Genomic DNA, 19,573 nt, shown 5'->3' on the forward strand with positions numbered 1-19,573 from the left:
CATGCGGCCTGGCACGGTTAAGGTAGGGGGCGCTCGCTCGTCCCCACCCCTTTCCGGACCGGCCAGGCTGCTGCCCGGATACGGGTCTGGTATGGATTTTGGGGGGAACCCCACGCCGTTTTTTCGGTGTACGGGGTGTCTCCCTAAAATCCATAGCAGATCCAAGGGCCTGGTATGCTCCTGTAGGGGGAACCCATGCCGGTTTTTTATTTGAAATTTGGCGAGGAGTTCACCCTCAAGATTCATACCAAACACAGCTGACACAGTGCACTGTGGTTACCTGCGGTTATGTGCCGATAGCTGCGGAATTTCACAGCTGAACGCATCCAGTTCTATTTTTTCTATCCGCACAAAACCGCAAGGAACAAAACGGCAGGTAACCGTAGTGTGTGAATGATGTCATAGGAAAGCATTGTGTGCTTCTAGCTGCGGTAAAAGACTGTTAAACAGTGCTAAAAGTAATGAAAATATATGAAAAGCAGCCTACATCATCCAATCGGGGATTTATTTTCTGAAGTGGGGTGAGTTACAAAAGCATACTCTACTTCATTGTTTTTATATGTCAGACATGTAGATGATCTTTTTAGATTTTTGTAGCAAAATTATTTACTTATTTTTATCAATTTCCCAGTAAGATTTTTAGTAGAACTCCTATTGACATAATAATAGTACTGTTGACTGACCTACCATGAGCAAGGTCTAAGTTACACAGAAAAGTATTTTTTAATGATGATTTTCAAAATGCACATGCAATTTAATCACTTAAAATCTAACAGCAATCACTAAAAACCACAGTGTAGCTGTCTAGGATTTAGTCAAACCACTCACATCATGAGTTGTAGTAATCAGTGCTCCTTCTAATCAAGAAAACGCCTAATAAAATGATGTAAGCTGTGCCACGAGAACCTAGGTTGATTGATTAGTAACAAGAGGCTTAAACGTAACAAGAGGCTTAAACGTAATTCCATTTTGTGTTTTAGTTCTGCTTACATAAATGTTTTTCATAATTCGTAAATTGTAAGAATTTCTGGAGTATAAATCTTTTCTCAAAAAGTAGAAATCGGCTTACTTAAAGCAGTAGTAAACTGCTGTTTTTCTTTTTTTTCTTTTTTGCATCGTATACTAGCACATTATGTGAAACTTGTCTGAAAACAAAGCCTTCCAGTGGCACACTGTAAAGACTCCAGCTGTGTGAGTGGCCGGAGCCATGATGATGTCACTCCCATGCATGCATGTGGAAGCCTTACGGCACAGGACGCTGAAGAATCAGCATGGGTTTGCCGTGACATCACTGGCTGCATGCATAGTAAATATCTCTTAAACGGTGGACGTTTAGGCGATATTTACAGTACCTATAGGTAAGCATTATAAAAGGCTTACCTACTGTATAGGGGTAAAATTCATGCATGTAAGTTTACTCCCACTCTAAAGCAAAACTGTTGTGAAATATAAAGCCGCTAAAATAACAGTAGCAGCAGCAGTTAAAACCATAACCTCATATAGCCCTCTACTTTATACTGTAGAAGAGAATTAAGCAATAAGATGCATCTCTCCTCCAAACAATGCAACAAGCAACCTATCAAGCAGGCCAAATAATTGACAGTTGTGGTTTTAGTGGTGATAGGTTGTGTAACGGAATCGCTTAGAGTGATTTTGTCAGTACACTGCTTCATCCAGTCTGGATCCTCTGATACCAGATATTACAGCCACATGTTGTAACCAAGAACCAGGCGAGATTAGCTCAGTTACAAAACTGTAACATGTAATGTTTATTTGACCAAATAAGACAGAATATATACCACAGGAGGACATCTCCCCCTCCTGATCATATTGCCCTAACAATACAAATTGTTATCAAGAACATAATTAACAAAAATTAATTAACTTGCCACTTAACCCAGCCTCGGTGACTCAATGCCCACCCAGATAATGTTGTAAATAATCAGATATCCCCACTTCAGGTCAGACTTGCCGGGATCAAACTCCCAAAATACAATACACATTGTTAAAAGTATAAACACATCCCCCAATGGTTTGCTAGGAGAGACAAAATGTGTCCCAATAAGCACAATTGACAATACAAACAGTGATCTCCCCCTCCTCAGCCTAGTAGACAACAGACTATAGCAGGAGACCTTTGTTGCAGACTGTTTGGCATCCAGGGGCGGACTGACCATTGGGACTCTCGGGCACTGCCCGAGGGCCCCATGCCACTAGGGGGCCCCATCAGGGTTGCCAGGCTTAATAAAACCAGGGACAGTATGTAAAAATCTGTGTTTTTTTTTTACATCTGTCCCTGATATGTCCAAAACCGACATGCTTTTGATGTGAAAATCCTGAGATTTTAGTTGCCCTGCCTAGGCAATGCCTCCTGGCATGGTGGCCATCTGGAAGCCCGGGGGCCCCATAATCTTCTATTGCCCGGGGGCCCCACGAGTTGTCAGTCCGCCCCTGTTGGCATCTACATAGAAAAGATCAATGCAACCAGCTCTTTCAATTAACATGTAGAGTTCAGAATAAAACAAACCAGGAATAGTATTTATACATTTCCTGGGAGATATTGTGGATACATTTTTTCTGTCCCATCTGATGTAATCCACCACATTCTCGGTGTCCATTAAGTACAGTAGTTGTCCATCACTTTCTCGGTCACCCTGTGCCTCTAATAGACACAGGGTAACTTGGACATAAGAGGGGCCCGGGGAGCCAAAACAAGGGTTTCCTAACCTCTCCAAGAGATTCTGGGTTCCAGAGCCCCCCAGCCCAAAGTGACGGTGTTTTCAGCTGCCTACTACTGTTAGATTCCTTTCACTTTAAAGAATTTCAAGCACTGTTTGTATAAGACAGTCACATCTAATCCAAATGGGCACCTTTTTGATGGAAGAAACTTACTTTTTTTTATCTTTTGAACTTCTAATTGCCATTCCCACAGGGATATTCATTTAATAGCTTCTGTATACTAGCATTTCTTAACATTTTACTGCAATTAATCTCTGTACCATGTGGAAAAAACACCTTGCTCTCATATGCAGTTGATACATTTTTTGTGACTTCATACTAAGATTAAATGTTCTGACATATTTACATTTGAACTTCATTTTATTTAGGCATTGATCATGGAGTTTGTTACAAAATCAACAAAGCTGTTTACAATCACTAGTTCGCAAAGTTCATTTTACTTTAAAGCTGGCCACAGATTTTAGAATGTGAGACAACAGTTACATAGTAAGGTTGAAAAAAAGACAAGACCATTGAGTTCAGCCAAAAAACAACTATTAGTAAAAAATCCAAACAATGTGTTATATTGTACGGCCCAAAAGTTGCTTATGCATTTTTTGCTTGTGGTTTTATTAGTATGTGTCCGTTTCCTCTGTTATCCAATTATTCCAGTAATGTACTTCTGAATCTTAAAAAAAATACTTTATCAGGTACATTTCCTTTTATTACAGGAGGTTTATCATGAAAAACATATCCAGAAGTTTTGGGAAACAGCCAAGGGACTCATTAAAAGTTTTAAAGTAGTTGGACCTGAAGAAGAGATCACACAAGCAGAAGCAAGAAACATGGGAATGTAATGCCACCTTTATATGCATGCAGATAAAATATGTACCTCTTATGTGTATGAGTTAATTGTCCTTTCTTTTAGTGGACATTATATTGTCAATTTATAACAATGAAAATCCACAAAAGATTTAATTTGTTATAAGGGTGATATGAAAGATGGCTTTCTATGAAACAAGACAGTTGATGGCTGGATGTTGGACACATAAACAACATGACCTCCTGACTTTTAATTATATCAAGGTGATTGTTGGAGTTGCACGTTCAACCAGGTGCTGTCATTAAAACCCAAAATATTATTCTTATTTTTTGGTGGAGAATGTATGGTGTAGGAGATTAGCTCGGGAGGGTTTACCTTTTCTGAAGGAAGGTCAGCAAACGGGCACTTTCTTTAACCACTTGACATCCCGGCAATTGACAAAAGACGGCCATAAGGTGGCTCTCAATTGCCGGGAGGACATCTATAGACGTCCTCCACTCCTCCTGCCACTGGGGGGGCGCGAGCGCCCGCCGCATCACTGAAGTGCCGATGCGCATTCCCTGCCAGTCACATTTATACAGTAACCAGTGCATATTTATAGCAATGGTCGCTGTGTAAATGTGAATGGTCCCAAAAATGTGTCAAAAGTGTCCGATGTGTCCGCCATAATGTCGCAATAAAAATCGCAGATCACCGCCATTACTAGTAAAAAAAAAAAAAAATAAGAAAAAAAAAATCATAATTCTGTCCTTTATTTTGTAGGCGCTATAACTTTTGCGCAAACCAGTTGCTTATTGCGATTTTTTTTTTTGTTTACAAAAATATGTAGAAGAATACGTATCGGCCTAAACTGAGAAAGAAAATGTTTTTTTAAAAAAAATGGGATATTTATTCTAGCAAAATTGTCGTTATTTTTTTATTTATAGCGCAAATAATAAAAACCGCAGAGGTAATCAAATACCACCAAAAGAAAGCTCCTATTTGTAGAGAAAAAAGGACGTCAATTTTGTTTGGGAGCCACGTCGCACGACTGCGCAAATGTCAGTTAAAGCGACACAGTGCCGGAAGCTGAAATTTCGCCTGGGCAGGAAGGGGGTATATGTGCTCAGTAAGCAAGTGGTTAAAATCCTGGCAGATGCCAGGTTTATTTACAGGAGGTTTGCAAATAAAAATAAACAAAACAGTAAATTAAATCCTTGCCGACCGGTGCTAAACTAAACAAAATGGTCTCCTCTCTATACAGTGCGTCCCCGTCACCCAAAAAAACATGCGGTAAAGCAAACCTTTCAGTCCAAAATACAGAGCTTCTCTCACTTAGGTTCCTCCATGAGTCTCCAGCCAGAGCCCTCCTGGATATTTAACGTCCACCTGATTGTGGACTCCAGTGGACTCGAACATCCGGACCGAAACCCAGCCTGCCACAGAGGCTGGAAAAACCGGGCGGATTCCGGTTCTGTCCCTTACAATGGAACGAATGCGAGGTGAGATGTAGCGATTTCATAATGTATCTCACCTTGCATACCGTCACAATAGTTATAATTACTGTAAAATAATAATTTTCAGTACACTTATTGGGGATCTCTCCCCACATTTCTTGTCCCACTGACACCAGCACAAGAAATGGCAAGAAGACACAGATGGTAATCAAAAACCTAACAGATATTTTTTTTAACGTGTGGGAAGAGGCCAGTAGTTTGTACTGAAGTTCAGATATGTACTTTCTTCTTACATTTCTTTAAAATCCTAGAACAGAGACCCTTCCATCTAAGTTCTAGCTATGTGTGCCCTATGCCAAGGAATCTTGCTTCTCCTGCAGTTTTCCTGCTACAATAATCATAATGAAAAGGGAATGAAAATTGAAGTAATCCTGAGATTGTTTTGTAAAGGATGGTGGACCTAGAAATTCTTTCTTGGATATTACCAGAGAAATGTCTGACATATATTATGCTAGTTTATAAAACAAGTTGCCAGCATCTACTAAGATGCCAGTGTTTGTTGATTTAACATTCATACTACTGCAATAATCTAGGTTTTTATTTTTATTGAAGCATAGGAAAGGCATTTACATTTCTAGCTTTCTTTACACACATGGCATTTTGATATATTTTGAAAGACCCCTAAACAGGGTTTATATTTTTCTGTGCAATTGTTACCTGTTGAATTCAATGACTTATTGGCATGCTGTAATAAGGCAGAAAAACTCCAAGTCCAGTATTTATCTGTAATTGTTAAATTTTACTTTAACATAATCTCCTTGTTTTGTTTAGGGACATTTGCCGGCAGGATAAGCAATGCGACTATTACTTTAGCATTGATGCTGATGTGGCTGTGACAAATCCAAAGACTTTAAAAATACTCATCGAACAAAACAGGTTGGTGTGTTAATACAATGTATCTATTGTAATGAGTAGTGAAATCTTGGTTGCCAGGTTTCTAAGAAATCGTGTGCTTGTCATTTTACAGAGAAGTCTTGCAGAGATCTTTCAACAGCTGCCTTAATGAACATTCTTTTAATGCACAATAAATAAACTTTCAGTTCATGCAAAGTGATCCAGGGAAAGAAATGCGGGCTAACTTACAATCATCCTAAAATTTGTTGCCTTTTAAGTTTAGGGTTACAGTAAATAACACTTCCATCTTTAAGTGCAAGCATTATTTATTTGCAACCATTATACAGAAGGTGATGACAATGAATATATATATTTTAAAGTGTAGTAGGACAATAAATTATTGAAGTTATTGGTGCCATTAGGTTTCTTTTCATACTTTCTGGTTGGCAGAAAGCGCCGCCTGGAAATCCCTTCCTCAACTCCGTTCATTTATTATATTTAAATACTGGTGTATTTTGTATCCCCTTCTCTGTATGATGCATTGAGAATGCTCAGCAAACTAGTAAGAGGCGTTTGAAAAGCAGTATATAATGCAGGGAGAGGATGCCTAAAATTAATATTGATTCCTTATGTAGGGTGATATTGCATTAGAATGCTTTGATGTAGGAGCAGTCCTAATGTTTCCTAAAACTACCACCCAAGAGATTGGTGTACATGTTCTGTACCTCACTTGGCTCCCTTATGTACCGTAACTGTACCTAAGTAAAGATTATGGGGGTTCAGACTTCATCAGCCAAGATGGCGACATCCTGTGTAGAGAAGACAAAAGGTACTGTATAATGTAATACTACATGAGTTTTAAATGGCTTTTATTTTGTGTGGGTGTCCAGATGGATTTTCAACAATTCAACTTATTGGGGTTGGTTTATTAAAGGCAAATGGACTGATCACGTTTCAAGAGAATTTTCCCCAAAGCTGCTAACATCCATCATCCAATCATGTACAAGCAAAAATTATATTTTGTTTAATTTTCCCACGCAAACACGTGGGTATTCTTTGCTAAGGGACTTTTACCACTTTCAGTAAGCTTGGGGGAATATTCCCTTGTAAACTGCAACTTCCCTTGCAATTTGAAAAGCTTATTTTTCATCATTGAGTCACCAATGCCAGTGACTTATCACGGATACAAAACGGTTTGTAAAATTATATGTTAAAATAAAAACAAAAAAATAAACTTGTTTCTTAAATGTTTTGCTTAAAAAAAAAAAAAACTCACTGTAACCTAAAACATTAAAATGTCAAATTATTTTTTCCATGGAAATGAAAGTAAGCCTTACTCATTTCCTAAAAACTTCAGTTCTGAGAACATCTATCAATTTTCTGGCTAAGCTTGCTCTCTTCTTTTCTGTGGAATGACAGATGTATAAATTGTTTGGCAGGTTTATTTCAAGTTAAACAGCTTGTTTGTATGTATTTAGCTTTATGCCTGAAGTTTTATGGGCCCCTTTACACCAGATGTGTTAGACTACCCTAGGCAGCCATGCTTAACTGGGTTCCAATGCATAAACAAGGCCATATTTTGACAGTTCACACCCCTGTGCTGCAATGGTATGCATTAAAACAAAGTACAGCAATCCACTGCACCCCACCAACTTGTGGCCAACAGAACTGCATGAAAGTTACAGCTCATCAGTACCATTGCCTTACCAGTGGCCATGCAATAATGCATGCTGCTGGTTTGAACAAGTTTTGGTTTGACACTGGGATCGATCTACTATTCTTTTGAAGTGTGTTCATATAGTGGTTGTGTGTTGGTTCCTTTTTTGAGATTAGATTGTAAAAAATTTCACAAGGCTTTTTTGGCTGTATCCCCATGACTAAGCTCCAGGGGGCATGGAATGAAACACCCTGGGGGCATGGCCTGGTGGGAGCCCAGGGTGAGGTTGTTTCTATTATTACCATCATAGGACTTTGTGGTTGCACAGCACCAAGGATCTTTCCTCTCTCCATTTCAGCTTTTATGGCTGTACTTCTGTTGTGGGATATCCCCTGCTATCAGCTAATGGAGCAGAGCAGCTCCAGGCTTTGGAAGGATCCCAACGATATTGTTGTGATCCATCCAGTTGCCCTGACTGTCAGTTGACTCTGCCTCTCTACATACTGAGTGATCAGTGGTCATGTGATTGCTCAGTTCTTGGTCTTGGAGCCAAAGTGGGATGGTGGCAGCATCACACCAATTCTGCAGCATAGAAGCGAGTATGGATGTTTATTTTTTTAATAAACCTATACCTCTCTTTTAACTGATCCCACAGCCTGGCAGTTTAGTAACTTATTTAATTACTCACCTATAGGTAGTTATTGTGTGACTGTTTTTTTTAACTATAATTTATTTATAATACAGCAGAATAACCAAGCTTTTACTGTTTTTTCTTTCTCCAGAAAAATCATTGCACCCCTGGTGACCCGTCATGGCCAACTCTGGTCAAATTTTTGGGGTGCCTTAAGCCCTGATGGGTTTTATGCAAGATCAGAAGATTATATAGATATTGTTCAAGGCATTAGAGTGTAAGTAACCTCATACTGTACTAGCACCTGTGCATGCTTTTGCTGTTCTACCTCCCAAAAGCTGTCTTTTTAAGGTCGTTGGGTGATTTGATTAGAATAGTACCTGTAATAACTATGTGAACCAATTCCTATTGTTTTGGTATTTGTCACTCCTATAAAGTAGTCCTACATGCTGGGCATTTAGAACAATGCTGACTCTCCAAAAGTTACAAAACTACCACATTAAAAAGGGAAAAACTTAGGTTTCAGTGAACTGTCTGGACAGCTATGTAAAGAGCTTCCTTTTAGGTACTCTACACATAGCAAAATAGTGGATGGTGCAGAACAGCTTCTTGCTACTGAGTGATTCACGAAGCCTAGAGAAAAAATAATACAGCTTTATTTTGTTAAATTACAAACTGCTTTCATATACATGTTAGTCACGATTACCAGCTTTTTAAATATTTTCTAGGAATACTCATTATAGCATCTCAGAAGAGCATGGATCAATAAAATCCTATCATTACACAGTGGTAGACTATATATTAGGCTGGCTAGAGAAAAAAAAAGTGTACTGTCCCTTTTTAAAAGGCACAGGGTCAAGGAACCGACACTCAAACCACCAGGCTTCCTTATCAGTCAGTGGCTCCCATGGCCAGATTCAGCAGCTCTGTCTCCACCACAGGGTTATGTATTCTGGTCTCCACTCTGTCAAACACTTCCCAAAAAGGATGCATATTAGATACAAAAGAGGAAATTTCTTGTGTACAAAATCGGCTTTTAATAAAGCTTCATTAACTTGGACATCGGAAAATACAAGCAGCGTATAAAAACAGAGCGTCTGCGAGGCACCCGGGAATGCCCAAACATAATAACCTCACTGCCTTAACTCTGCCCGACATGTTTCCCTGTAATCCGCGTCCTCTGGGATTAGTGATTGGGACAGGGTTTGACAAATTTGCTTGGATTCGAGGAGCCAGCTAAAAAAGTTAGGAGCCAGAAAACGTGCCCCGTCAAGCTCGTGCGCAGAAGCAAATGCATACGTGAGTAGCACAAGCATATGTAAACGGTATTCAAACCACACGTGAGGTATCGCCGCGATTGGTAGAGTGAGAGCAATAATTCTAGCCCTAGTTCTCCTCTAACTCAAAACATGCAACCTGTATAATTTTTTAAACGTCGCCTATGGAGATTTTAAAGGGTAAAAGTTTGTCGCCATTCCACGAGTGGACGCAATTTTGAAGCGTGACATGTTGGGTATCAATTTACACGGCGTAATATTATCTTTCACAATATAAAAAAAAAATTGGGCTAACTTTACTGTTTACTGCTGTTTTTTAATTAAAAAAAGTGTATTTTTTCCCAAAAAAGTGCGCTTGTAAGACCTCTGCACAAATACGGTGTGACAAAGTATTGCAACGACTGCCATTTTATTCTCTAGGGTGTTAGAATAAAAATATATATGCTAAATACATATAAACAAATCTTTGGGGGTTCTAATTAGAGGGAAGGAGATGGCAGTGAAAACAGTGAAAAACACATTAGAACTGCTGTTTTACTTGTAATGCCAACGGCCACCACAAGATGCCGCCAGATCACAGAAGGAAGCTTAGGCCTGCAGAAGGCTGCAAAGCCGTGGCCTCAATTACCGGTGGGCGCGCCACGATAGTGCGGCGGGAGAGTTGGGGGCACACGGAGACACAGGATCCTGTGTCTCCATGCGCCCCCACCTCCCCCACAGCGGCCCGCGCCGGCCGGTAATTGAGGCCTCTGCATTCTTCTGCAGGCCTAAGCTTCCCTGGGCGCCAGGCTAAAATTCCTTGTCGCAATTGCGACCGGGCGCCCGGATTTTGTCGAGCCCTGGATTAGGAGATGGCTGGAGACTGGTGCCAAGGTATAGAAACCAAGGGCCTGATCCACAAAAACCCGGCGTAACTTAATTTTTCCCGTTTAAGTTACACCACCGCAAAATCTCTACCCAAGTGCCCGATCCACAAAGCACTTACCTAGAAATTTTGAGCGGTGTAACTTAAATCCGTCTGGCCCAAGGCGTTCCTAATCTAATGGGGCGAGTCCCATTTAAATTAGGAGCGCGCCGGACGTACTGTGCATGCTCCCGACGTTATTTTCCTGACGTGCTTTGCACGGTTTTCCGTTGCGCCGGGTTTTGAGAATCGCGACGGGCGTAAAAAAAAAAAAAAAACAAGAGTTGCGGCGGGGAAAACATTAAAAAAAAAAAAAAAATGACAGCGACGCGCGACAGAAGGGTCTACTTTTACATGGTGTACTAAGTTTACACCTTGTAAAAGCAGCTCTAATTTTGCGACGGCAAACTAATACTTACGGAGAATAAACGAAGCGTAAAAGCTTAAGTGCTAATTTGCATACCCGACGATGGGTTTCGACGAGAAATGCCCCCAGCGGCGGCTGCGGTACTGCATCCTAAGATCCGACCGTGTAAGTCCCTTACACATGTCGGATCTTCTGCCTATCTATGAGAAACTGATTCTGTGGATCAGTTCCATAGATAGAAACAGGGATACGACGGCGTATCCCTTTTGTGGATCAGGCCCCAAGTTCAAAGTAATGTTTTCTTATAAATGTAGATGTGTAAATTAGTGATGCAGCTATTTGCACCATGGTAAGTGAAAGGGTTAAGTACTATCACGACCGGTCCCCATTGTTCCTCATAACTTAGTCAGCGCTGGAGATCACTTCTGAACCCATAAATTATACACTTGAGTCGAGTTCAGGGAAAATGATCTAATGGTATATCTTTATTCATGGCTTTTATAATATTCTACAAGCAATAAGATAACACAAGAAATGAACCTGTTCATACATCCGGTGGAAGTACTAATATGGTCTTAGCATCTTATGGTACAACAACAAGTTTATCAGCAGACATGTTCTCATAATACATTGAAATGCGTCTTTAACACAGAACTCTGTCTATAAACTCCAAAACATAAGATAAGCGTTAAAGGTCGAATAACAAGCTATGTTCTATAAACAAATGGTTACTTAGAACAGGCTAGGACAGAGGAATAGAAATACAGGTCTTTGGAGAGATGAATCTAAGATGGATACCTATTCCTAAGATGGAGTCACAGTGGCTCACATCCTTTCAGTAAGGGACAGAGCTGGTCATAAATTGGACTTCAAAGGATTTAATCAATGTTAGTCAAAATTTCACGTGTGGTTGGGAGTACCTTTCCTCTACAGTATCCATAGCACTGCATATATCTGAGCCTGCAGTAGTCCTGCACATTAAATGCTGGGATTGTAAGGCCCTTTGATGCTAGGCAGGGCTTTTTTTCAGGGGGAACTTGGGGGAACTCAGTTCCACCACCTTTGGCTGAGACCCTTTGGTGCCCGCTCACCACAATCACTTGTAAACACAGAAGTCCGGTTTATGTGTTTACAAGTGACAGCTCTGCACTCTGTGTGTAACCCCCTGAACTCTGCACTCTGTATGTAATGCAATTCTGGTATTTAATGCCCCTTTAAGACCCTTCTACTGTTTGTGAAATCTGAACGGGGTCGTGGTTGAGTTCCTGCACCTTTTTTCTGAGAAAAAAAGCTCTGATGCTAGGCAATATTGGTCAATGCATATTTCAGACAAGAACCACTTTATTCTGTAAAGAGCAATGGCTGTGTAAAGACTGTAAACCAAAAAACAAGTATTAAGACATTAAGGGCCAGTTCACACCAGATGCAGTTCCGTGTGCTTTTTTTCTGCACAAAAATGCATGCACAGTGTTTTCCATGTATTCCAATGGCTCTAGTTCACACCATGCAGTCAGTTTCTGCACCGTGTGAACTAGAGCCATTGGAATACATGGAAAACACTGTGCATGCATTTTTAGTGCAGAAAAAATGAACACGAAGCTGTACGGAACTGCGTCTGGTGTAAACTGCTTCTAAAAAAAAATATATGAATGGTTGCATGCATGTATTGCACTTTTTACTAGCTAAACCTCCCCTGTCTGTTGCCAAATCTTACCAAACACTGGTTCATTTCATTTGTACCAATTGTTCCAACAATGACTAGACATGTGCGATTCCGTTCGTAACGAATGGATTTTCGTACAAATTTTTTAGTATTCGTACATTCGGATCAATTCGAACATCCGAATAGCTGAAAGTACTAAAATACGAAAATTACGGAATTACGAATAAGCAAAATAACGAACAAGCGAATATACGAACGTACGATTGGACAAACTTACTAAAATACGAAACAGCAAAACAAAAATGACATCTATAATGAACTATTTGCATTCCGTATTTTAAATCTTTTGTCTGTTCGTAATTTCGTATATTCGTATTTTCATTCGTATGTTCGTATTTTCATTTGTGTGTTTTTGTAAATCCGTTTTTTTTGTTCGTAAATTTATGTACTCGAATCGTTCTTTCGACTGGGCAGTGTAGTTAGTGAGTGATGTATCTTAGCCAATCAGCATATCTCTTTTGTGCTGGGTCACATTGGACAGTGTAAAGCCTCGTACACATGATCGGACTTCAAACAAACTTTTCCGTTGGATTTTTGTCCGAAGGGAGCTGGCCGGACTTTTGTTGCCGAAAAGTTTATCCGTTTGCAGAGCGAATTTTTGTCCGATGAAAACCGAAAAAGTTTGTCCGATGGAGTGTACACACGCTCGGATTTTTTGGAAAACTTGCTCATTTTGAAGTTTGTTGGCAAAAAGTCCGACCGTGTGTACGGGGCTTAAGAGAAAGTATATCTTAATATGGATTAGCCGCGTGTTGAAAATTAAACTAAAATACGAGATTGCCAATGACCGGGCCGTGATGTATTTACGAAAGTACTAAATTACGAATCCATTAAACAAAAATTATTTAACAAAATTACGAATTTAGAATCAACTAAAATAAATTAGACAATTACGAATCATTCAGTATCAACGAAAATAAAACTGTTGCGAAAAATTGAACGGGTCCGAATAGGAAAACTTGCGTCTTACGAAATTACGAATCTACGGAATGAGACGAAACAAAACAAAAACAAAAAATGACTTCACCGTCAGCACTGACATCCCTTACTGTAATTTAAGCGCACCATTGGACCCAGTCCCATTGTACAACCCATTAACCTCTCAAGTTTCTACAGTGTAGACCAAATGATGATGAGTGTAATGTAGGCCTTGCATCTTTCTGAATACCTGGTCTGCTTAGCTTATGTTGTAAATCCTTTATGGCCCTTAATGTCTGGGTACTTTTGAACAAAACAAAACTGCACATGTAGTCTTACACCTGACAAAATGTGTATGTAGTATATCTACACCTGAGAAAATCTGTTCTATGGATTTTTATAACCGTGATCTCACTAATGCTCATTTGCTTTTTTTAAAGTAAAATAATGGCACCATCATCTAACAGATTTCTTACCGTATTTTCACGCAGAGGTGTATGGAATATTCCATATCTGGCCAATGTCTACCTAATCAAAGGACAAGCTCTTAGGACTGAGCTTAAAGAGCGAAACCATTTTATCATGGACAGGTTGGATCCTGATATGGCACTATGCAAAAATGCCAGGGAAATGGTAAGGTTGTGCCGAGGTTTGATAACAAAGCTTTGTCTATTTGTACACATTGTGTTTGTTTGTCTAGTCTTTCATGTTATACATTATTCTAAAAAGTACGAGCCAACTAAAGTTTGCTGCTAAATTATTTCCAATGTTGTGCAAACATCTGTTTTCTGCACCTGCATGATACACTGCTGGGAAATCATATACTCATCCAACATATCATGAGCTAACTGGATCTTTGTGTATACTACTGGGAAAGTAAAATAATAATATAAGAAACAGGATGGCCTACACACCTACAGTACATGACTTCCTTTCCAACTACAATTATGATCATTGTATATCAATGTTTAAACTCCTTATTTTTTACTTATATAAACATTCATAGAATATTTATTGTGGCTTTTCAGTTGAGTTTAGTCTTGTATTTTGTTATTGTATGTATTCATGTTTGTGGTGAAGTTACATCTGTATGCACAATTCTGGACACATATTTGTGTTTTGATTATTCACTAACCTTATTGTGTATTATGGTTACTGATCAGAATTAATCTTTGTAAAGTCACCAATTTTCTTTTCTTCTAAAAAAAAATATTGAAATGTACAACAAAGTTGGCAAGTATTTCAAACTTTAGTAATTTTATATTTTGTAGCTACCTGCACATCTCTAATGCTTTCTATCAGCTCTTTGTATCCATAATTTCTACCATTGCGAATGGCTTCGTTATGCTTTGCAGCTCCTATGGTTAAGCAAAAAAGTTGTTTTTCCTCATTCACTGCTCATTTATTTATTTTTTTCTAAAGAGTATCATCCTGAAAAGTTGGTCAGCAGGCATGGCAAGCCATGTTGTGTGTCGGACATAAGCTTTTGCTTAAAAACTGCATGTTGTCCATACAACTCCAATACAGCTCTTCAGTTGCCATCCTAAGCTGTTATTTTTGAATCTGTGTTTTCATGTTTCCACAGTCAATCTAGGCAAACATTTAAGGGAAAAGAGGATATACAAGTCAACTTACTTGATGCTTCTTCATTTTAGAGTTTACAAAGACAGAAAGACTCCCCATCTGCGGAAACATTCCATATGTTCAGACCCCCTAAGGTTTTTTTTATATTTATTTCTTCTTCTAGATCTGGTCTGTTCTTTTGTTTTTTGATCTATACACTATTCATGGGTCTCTTTGCAGTAATTATTGGCAGAACAACTTTTAAATAGTTTACAGTAAACTCAGTAAAAAAATACATAAAAAGGGTACGAAGATGATTTATTTATACCTTTTTGTTATGACATTCTAATAAAAATAGAAGCATTAGGCTGGTTTTGTGACATTGTTGCGGTAATGCACCATGCACACTTAAAGTGGAGGTTCCCCCTAAAAAAAATTCTAACAATACATTGAGAAGACTGATTACACTGCGGGTATGCTGTTTTTTTTTTGGTACATATAATCTCGTTATCGCCGTTTCATCCCTCGGCTTCCGGGTATGATTCTTTTGGGTCTGGGCGTTCCTAGTTGATTGACGTTCCTCCGACCGACGCATACTTGGCGTCACGACTTTCCGAAAGCAGCCGAACGTCGCTGCGCAGGCGCCGTATAGAGCCGACTCTATACGGCGCCTGCGCAATGACGTTCGGCTTCTGTCGGAAAGTCGTGACGCGCAGTGTGCACCGATCGGAGGAACGTCAATCAACTAGGAACGCCCAGTTGAGCAAGAATCGTACCCGGAAGCCGAGGGATGAAACGGCGATAACGAGGTATGTACGGAAAAAAAACAGCATACCCGCAGTGTAATCAGTCTTCTCAATGTATTGTTAGAATTTTTTTTAGGGGGAACCTCCACTTTAAGCTCATTGTGGTGTCATTCATTTTCATAGACACTGAGTCAATAGATTTGTATGCACCACCACGTATTGGTGTATGTTGTGGTGTGCAGTGTCTAGTCAATTGCCAGCTGGCCCATTGTAAAAATACATCATTACTTTGACGTTTAATACCAGTGGTATGACAGCAGCAGCTGCCATAACCCCGGTATCATTAATTAGTGTGGACGGTTCTGCGTCAGATAAAAGTGGTCACATGGAACATTTCAGGCTTACCTGATGGATCAATAAACCCCGGGAGTGACCCGATGCAACTTTTTTCTGGGCATGCGCAATTTTAAAGCATGACATGTTCAGTATCCGTTCACTCTGGTAAAATCATTCACATTTACCCCCCCCCCCCCAAAAAGGAGCCATTTTGTGTTTTTTTTAATTCACTAAAGTATATTTTTTTCCCCAAAAAAATGGTTTTGAAAGAGGGCTGCCCAAATACTGTGTGACATAAACTTCTGTGCCTTTAAAAATATTTGAACCCCTTGAAATTTTCCACATTTTGTCATGTTACAGCCAAAACCGTAAATGTATTTCATTGGATTTTATGTGATAAACCAACACAAAGTGGCACATAATTGTGAGGTGAAAGGAAAATAAATGGCTTTCAAAATTTTTACAAATATGTGAAAAGTGTGGCATGCATTTGTATTCAGCCCTCTTAAGTCAATACTTTATAGAACCACCTTTTGCTGCAAAGTTTTTTGGGTATGTCTCTACAAGCTTTGCACATCTAGAGAGTGACATTGTAGAGAATGCCCTTTATAGCGAAAGCTCTGTTAGATTGGATGGAGAGCCTAACCCTGCTTGAAACTTTTTCACAACTCTCTAACAAACCTCGGAGGCCTTCACAGAACAGCTGCATTTTTACTGAGATTTAATTACACACAGGTGGACTCTATTTACTAATTGAGTGAAGGTAAGGCAATTGGTTCCACTTAGATTTTAGTTGGGGGTATTGGAGTAAAGAAGGCTTTAATACAAATGCACACAACACTTTTCACATTTTTATTTGTAAAAAATGTTGAAAACCATTTTTATTTCCATTCCACTTCACAAATACAGTACAGACCAAAAGTTTGGACACACCTTCTCATTCAAAGAGTTTTCTTTATTTTCAGGACTATGAAAATTGTAGATTCACACTGAAGGCATCAAAACTATGAATGAACACATGTGGAATTATACATAACAAATATGTGTGAAACAACTGAAAATATATTTCATATTCTAGGTTCTTCACAGTAGCCACCTTTTGTAGCAGACACATCTCTAGAACTGTTAAGAGGAGACTGTGTGAATCAGGCCTTCATGGTAGAATATCTGCTAGGAAACCACTGCTAAAGAAAGGCAACAAGCAGAAGAGACTTGTTTGGGCTAAAGAACACAAGGAATGGACATTAGACCGTGGAAATCTGTGCTTTGGTCTGATGAGTCCAAACTTGAGATCTTTGGTTCCAACCCCCGTGTCTTTGTGCGACACAGAAAAGGTGAACGGATGGACTCTACATGCCTGATTCCCACCGTGAAGCATGGAGGAGGAGGTGTGATGGTGTGGGGGTGCTTTGCTGGTGACACTGTTGGGGATTTATTCAAAATTGAAGGCATACTGAACAAGCATGGCTACCACAGCATCTTGCAGCGGCATGCTATTCCATCCGGTTTGCGTTTAGTTGGACCATCATTTATTTTTCAACAGGACAATGACCCCAAACACACCTCCAGGCTGTGTAAAGGGCTATTTGACCAAGAAGGAGAGTGATGGGGTGCTGCTCCAGGTGACTACCTCTTGAAGCTCATCAAGAGAATGCCAAGAGTGTGCCAAGCAGTAATCAAAGCAAAAGGTGGCTACTTTGAAGAACCTAGAATATGAAATATATTTTCGGTTGTTTCACACGTTTTTGTTATGTATAATTCCACATGTGTTCATTCATAGTTTTGATGCCTTCAGTGTGAATCTACAATTTTCATAGTCCTGAAAATAAAGAAAACTCTTTGAATGAGAAGGTGTGTCCAAACTTTTGGTCTGTACTGTATGTGCCACTTTGTGTTGTTCTACCACGTAATAACCCAATAAAATTAATTTCTGTTGTTTTATTGGTGCATGACAAAATGTGGTAAATTTAAAGGAATATAAATGCTTTTTCAAGGCACTGTATTGCAATGATCGCCATTTTATTCTTTGGGGTCTCTGCTAAAAAAAAAATGGGGGTTCCGAGTAATTTTCTATCAATAAATGCAAATTTTAAACTTGTAGACAAATTTGTTTCAGGGAAAAAAGGCAAGTGGCTAGAGAAAAAAAAGTCACCTAATTTTGAAACCATGTTTCAGTTCTCTGTTATGAGTCTGTCAATATTACTTTGATAGTCTAAATTAAAATGAAAAGTCCATACGCAGCGTTAAAAAACAAAACAAATAAAAGGCAGCCCATAAGAGTTTTTAATGAAAGGAAGAGATGAGGCACCTTCAGTGTGAGATTGCAGCACACCACAGTGTAAATTCAGTCTTCTGACCAGAAGAAGAGATAAAACGGGCAAATAACCCGGATCTGTATAACAGCACCAGCATCAAGCGCCAGGTGGATGGCTCCACGCCGTGGTAACACTGATGGGGAAACTTGCTGCGATCCCTTTTGACCAAACAGGACTCCAATCAAAGACATCCAATTTTACAGTTCACTATGCTTAATCTCCCACTCATAAGGACGGTACCACCTTTTTGACTGCAGCAGCTCTGCGCTCAGCTTGTTTTTCTGCCTCAAACTGGTGCATGCCATCCACCTGGTGCTGGATGCTGGTGCTGCTATACAGATCCTGGTTATATACCTGTTTTATCTCTTCTTCTGGTAAGGAGATTGAATTTACTCTGTGGTGTGCTGGGGTCTCATCTCTTCATTTCACTAAACCTTTATGCCGCGTACACACGATAATTTTTCGGCATGAAAAAAACTTTTTTTTTTAAAAAATGTCATTTAAAATGATGGTGTTGTGGGCTTCACATAATTTTTCGGCTTCTGAAAAACAAAAAAAATTCGAACATGCTGCATTTTTTACGGCGTTTTAAACAATGTCGTTTTTCGGCATGCTCAGAAGCAAGTTATGAGACGGGAGCGCTCGTTCTGGTAAAACTACCATTCGTAATGGAGTAAGCACATTCATCACGCTGTAACAGACAGAAAAGCGCAAATCGTCTTTTACTAACACGGAATCAGCTAAAGCAGCCCCAAGGGTGGCGTCGTATGTCACGCGCTTTGCTAGAGCATTTTTTTTTTAAAACGATGGTGTGGGCAACGTCGTTGTAATGATGAAGTTGAAAAAACGTAATTTTTTTCTACATGCCGAAAAACATATTTTTTTTTATGCCGAAAAATGATCGTGCGTACGCGGCATTATGGACCGCTTTTTTTTTTTGTTTTTTTGTTTTTTAGCTCTGCATGTGGACTTTTCATATATTTTTATTTCCTAATCAAACAAATTGTGCTAGCTGCTTCGTCATTTGCTATTATAGTATGTTGTAGCGCAGATACCATCACATATTTTTAAGTCTACATTGAAAGTTTCTCTACGCAAACCAATAATATTATGCAAATGTTGTATCTAATATGGCTAGTTCCATATTTAATTGAATCCTGTTGGCGTTTTGCTTTCCAAGCAGATAGCAAACAGGATAATGGTATTCAGTGCTACAGTGTTGTTCAGCAAAGTTCCTGTATCAAGTATTTTTTTTAGCTTGGCAA

General features: G+C 39.3%; 1 protein-coding gene across 2 annotated transcripts in view; it reads left to right on the forward strand.

Annotated features, from left to right (window-relative positions):
* The window catches only part of PLOD2 (procollagen-lysine,2-oxoglutarate 5-dioxygenase 2), a 175,869-nt gene that overhangs the window by 138,529 nt on the left and 17,767 nt on the right, over positions 1 to 19,573 (forward strand). Inside the window, exons 10-14 of one of the 2 annotated variants that reach the window (XM_040349105.1) lie at positions 3,450 to 3,571; positions 5,809 to 5,913; positions 8,311 to 8,436; positions 13,840 to 13,981; positions 15,004 to 15,066. In XM_040349105.1, coding sequence (XP_040205039.1) covers positions 3,450 to 3,571; positions 5,809 to 5,913; positions 8,311 to 8,436; positions 13,840 to 13,981; positions 15,004 to 15,066 — 558 coding nt within the window. The remainder of the gene's footprint in view (positions 1 to 3,449; positions 3,572 to 5,808; positions 5,914 to 8,310; positions 8,437 to 13,839; positions 13,982 to 15,003; positions 15,067 to 19,573) is intronic. The other variant, XM_040349106.1, reaches the window with a different exon arrangement.

Source organism: Rana temporaria, chromosome 4 (genome assembly GCF_905171775.1).
Source record: "Rana temporaria chromosome 4, aRanTem1.1, whole genome shotgun sequence".
Taxonomy (NCBI): Eukaryota; Metazoa; Chordata; class Amphibia; order Anura; family Ranidae; genus Rana; species Rana temporaria.